The 4,492-nt window shown below is 35.8% G+C and overlaps 1 protein-coding gene across 1 annotated transcript; it reads right to left on the bottom strand.

Annotated features, from left to right (window-relative positions):
* Window positions 1-3,048: 3,048 nt before the first annotated feature.
* LOC113330182 (repetitive proline-rich cell wall protein 1-like) lies at window positions 3,049-3,949 on the bottom strand. The gene has a single exon (XM_026577028.1). It carries the CDS (start codon window positions 3,926-3,928, stop codon window positions 3,350-3,352), a length of 579 nt encoding a protein of 192 aa, XP_026432813.1. The 5' UTR covers window positions 3,929-3,949; the 3' UTR covers window positions 3,049-3,349.
* Window positions 3,950-4,492: the final 543 nt, after the last annotated feature.

Genomic DNA, 4,492 nt, shown 5'->3' with positions numbered 1-4,492 from the left:
GGAGGATAAAATGGATTTTTCTCTATCTACTGAAAATTCTATCTCACATGTTCCAGGTACTTCATTTTGTTTAGCATCATGCTCGGCTATGGTGCCAAAACTATCCTCCACATTGAGATTTTTTTTATTTTACTATTAAGGGTCACGAACCCTCAAATTATTTCAATTACAAACATAAAGCAAGATATGTCAACAAACTTCAACAGAGAGCAAATCGATTAGCAAACAAGCTCAAACTTGTTCTGAAGTCGAATCCTCCCGAGGTATGTAAATTTAACTCATCTCCGAAACTTGTTAATTTCTAAAGAAAAGGTTAGAACTCTACAAAAAAGAAATATGTCTAAACGAACCATGAAAAGGGGAACTGAGAATTCCTGACTGGAATTAGATGGTGAACAGATTATTGTTCACCCCAACACAACCTAATTGTGTTGAAAGTGCATCTTGTCTCATGTGCCCGAATTCAAAGAGACAAGAGTTATGCACTATTGGGTTTTAGGAAAAGAAAATATTTTATTTATTTTTCTTTTTGTTTTCTGGAATTCTGTTGGTCTTTTCATATCCTGAAATGGTATTGAAAAGGTTTACCCTGATTGATCATTAAAAGAGGGTTAAAATCGACAATTCTACCTTTTTTAGGGTTGAGAGTTGTTTGTACGTGAATCCTACTTATTATGTATATAGGTTCCGTAACCTTACATTCGTTTTTTCCTTCCCTTAAAACTCTTTTTATCAAAAGATTGCTTGTGGAGCTAGTTTTTTTATTTCTCTCACAATCCCATATTTGAATGGAGACTCCAAGCATCATATCTTCTTATGGAAAAGATGTTAACATGATTGTTAAGCCATCAATCATGAAGGAAAAAGGTAAATCCCATTCCTCTACAACTTTGAAGAGAAAAAGGAAGAATATGAAGAAACCAAGAGCTAACCCCACAAATCTTAAAAAGTTTTCTGGTGTTCTTAAAGAGTTGAGAGAAATGAGGATGGAGATGCAGCCGATAAAGGCTATTGTTCTAAGATCTCTTGAATTCAAAAGGCCCTGGGTCTGCTTCAGTCAAGAAGGTTTGTTGGAATTGACTCTTTTCTTCATGACCTTATGTTCCAATATCTGTAGACGACAAGGAGTTAGGGGACGATTGATAGACGGATTTTTCTGTCTGAATTGTCCTCATTGTATGTATTGTTAGTGCTCGATTTTGAACTTATTTTGTTATTTTATGTCTTTGTAGGTATTTATAGAGAAATAAACTCTTGCGGCGAAATTGGCTCAAAAAGTGGTGTTTTACACCCCAGGATAAAGTACTAAAGGCACCCCCGATACACCTCGGAGGAGTGTTAAAGGCGCCCCGGAAAATTACTAAAAGCACCCTCATTTTGGATAAGGGAACCCCCCCAGTTGTTAAAGGCACCCACGTTTTGGTTAGGGGCACTTCATCTTCCCAAATTTAAACTTGGTTTTTGGCGGGAAAATGGCAGCAGAGTTAAGGTTTGAAATTTAGGCGTATTAGAGGGAGATTCAATCGCTGTATTTTCTTTAGATGAACCTGTTAAGCCTAAACATGGAAGGTATAGTCGTTGGATTGGATCGAAATGGGCTGGATAACTAATTCATGATACGAAGACACTACAAGTTGCAAAGATCCAAGTGCTAAAATTCTTCTTTCATGTCCATGTAAATATTAGTCTTGTTATTACTGTGTTAAAAGAAAAAAAAAATTGAAAAATAAAAAAAAAATATACAATTAAATTTTGTAGTTAGCTTTTTGTTCAATAAGGCCATGGGGAAGTAGTAATCTATAAGGAAGTTTCAAGCAAGAAATTGAGGAGAAGAGTTAATTGCCAAGGTTCGAGAGTTTATCATCAACAGTTGAAGTCGGAAAAGACGTTGTTTCTACTAAGCACTATGAGAGAGTCGAGAGATGCATATTGGGTGCTTTGTTAGTCCGCTTTCCATATGGCACAAGATATCTCTAGCACTGGTCCAACTCATCACACATAATTTGTCCAGCTGTATAGCAGATGTCCCTCTCATCTTTATCTCTCTCCTAATATTATCCAGCTGAAAAGCGGATACATATCATAATGTTTATCTAGCTGTATAACGGATATCTCTTTATCCAGCTGCAAAGCGGAGTCTCCCCTTTTCTTTATTCAGATGTAGAGTGGAGATCTGTGATTTCTTTTGCATTTTAGTTACTTGGCGATAGGTTGAGAATATGTATGTCCTCATAGCTCTTTGGACACTTGTGACCAATTAGAAGTCAAGGTTTTGTGGGTACACCTCTTGTAAACCCTCCCGAGACTATAACTCGGCCACTAAGGCCACCTAGGGGTTCAAATGCTTTATTGATAAATTAATAATAACTTATTATATCGAAACATACTAAATTTAATTTTAAATTTCTAAATTAAGTGTGTATTATCAATTATGTAGAGATTTTGTTTTCAGTTTAAATTATTTTCTAATTACTTTATGGCATATTATGTGTATAAATATATACTTTGATGTTAAATTTAAAGTAAGAAGAAAAAAACTCAACAAAGTCATTTTGAAAATTCTCAAGGGGTACAAAAAATTAGAGATGAAGTCCAATGTATAACAAATGAGAACAAAAAATAAATAATTGTAGATTCTCATTTTAATAAGGCACTATAATATAGTGTTAGTATACTGATTATTAATTTATATACTCGTTGGACCCTATTAAAAACTTAAATTTTTATTATCTTATAAATTTAGCGGGGTTATTAATTTAGAACATTGGCCCGAATTCGGACTGGCAAAAAATATTATCTTATCGAAATTATTAATTTATCACTGATTAATTTAACAAAATTGTACTGTTATTGTAAATCAAGAACTTGAAGGACTATTTATATGGCTGTATGCTCATGAGGAAATGGCTCTCTGAAAATTCACTCAAAATGGCTTGGTAGAAGATGGTTCATCTCCTTATTGATCCATAACCCCATACGATAATGATTTTCTTTTTGAAAATTATCTTCATTCAAATTCAAAACAAAGTGTAGATACAAAGTTTATAATTTCCAACCGTACAAAATAAATGAAATTATAGCAACATAGAGTTTCAATGGCTCATAATTACACACCAAATACACACTGAAATAAATTAGTGATAACATATACAATGAAACATCTCTACATGTTCGTCCCATATGCTCTATGTGTTTCGAGATGCTTCAAAAATTATTAATGTTTGGATGCTAGAGTAGTTGGAGGTGGTAATTTTTACATGGTAACAATAATGCAGAAGGTAGTGACTGGCATTTATGAACTGGGGGGGGGTAGCGGGGTGGCGGTGATGTTGACATGTTATCATTGTTATCAATAGACGGGGGTGGGTGGCTTGTAAACTGGAGTGTAGACAGGATGCTTGTAAACTGGAGGCTTGTACATTGGGGGTTTGTAGACTGGGGTGTATACCGGAGGCTTGTAAACGCGGGGCTTGTAAACAGGGGGCTTGTAAACGTGGGGCTTGTAAACATGAGGCTTGTACACTGGGGGCTTGTAAACGGGAGGCTTATTCACAGGAGGCTTATAAACCGGAGGCTTGTAAACAGGGGGTTTGTACACAGGAGGCTTATAAACCGGAGGTTTGTGTACTGGAGGCTTGTAAACAGGGGGCTTATAAACTGGAGGCTTGTAAACGGGAGGCTGGTAAACAGGGGGCTTATGAACTGGAGGTTTGTAAACGGGAGGCTCGTACTCGGGTGCAAGCTTGTACTTCATCTCGTACACAGGTGTAGGTGGTGGTGGTGCTTCGTATGTGTAAACTGGAGTTGGGGGTGGTGGTGAATCATAGAAATAGCCATTTGCTATGGTTCTTGAAGGAAAGCTAACAGATATGAAAATCACTAAAAAGATTGTGATTGAAGAAGCCATTGAGGTTCCTATTCTTGCCATTTTCTTTGGACTTCCTGATGAGGTTTTTGAGTTGTGATGTTATGATGCACTTCTTTATCCCTATATATAGCCTTATTATGATGTCACATTCTTACATATAATAATCTCCAAGTTGAGGAAAAACGAAAGAGAAAAGAAAATTTTGAAATAGTCCCTTTGGGGAGAAATTTCCATCTTGATGTGAAATTTCAGATCATTTGACTTAGTTGTCCTTGCTGGTACACACTGAATAACATCATTGCACGATTGGTTTGTTATATTATATTAACGCTGGAGCTTTCATCTCCTTCTTCTCTAATGGGATTTTTGTAATAGCCACTTCACATTTGTGCTGTTCTGTGTGTATGCCATATGGGAGGTATGAAGGTGGTTCCGTGAAACAATCCTAGAGACTGTTGCCTATGCTAGACCATTATATCCTGAATCATTAACCAAAACTCGAAACATTTTCAAAAAAAAATCCAAATATTGAATGATATGTCTGGAGTTCTTTAGTAGAGTAGTAACATCGTTAGCTTTTGATATTGAATATCTTAAATTTAAAATTAAAACTCAGTATGGATG

Source organism: Papaver somniferum, unplaced genomic scaffold (assembly GCF_003573695.1).
Source record: "Papaver somniferum cultivar HN1 unplaced genomic scaffold, ASM357369v1 unplaced-scaffold_117, whole genome shotgun sequence".
NCBI classification, from domain to species: domain Eukaryota; kingdom Viridiplantae; phylum Streptophyta; class Magnoliopsida; order Ranunculales; family Papaveraceae; genus Papaver; species Papaver somniferum.
The sequence above is the reverse complement of the archived record's forward strand: the minus strand, read 5'-3'. Positions and strand labels throughout refer to the sequence as shown.

Bases quoted from the DNA above. Each gene is read 5' to 3' on its own strand.
- LOC113330182 (XM_026577028.1), bottom strand. From the start codon at position 3,928: ATGGCAAGAATAGGAACCTCAATGGCTTCTTCAATCACAATCTTTTTA.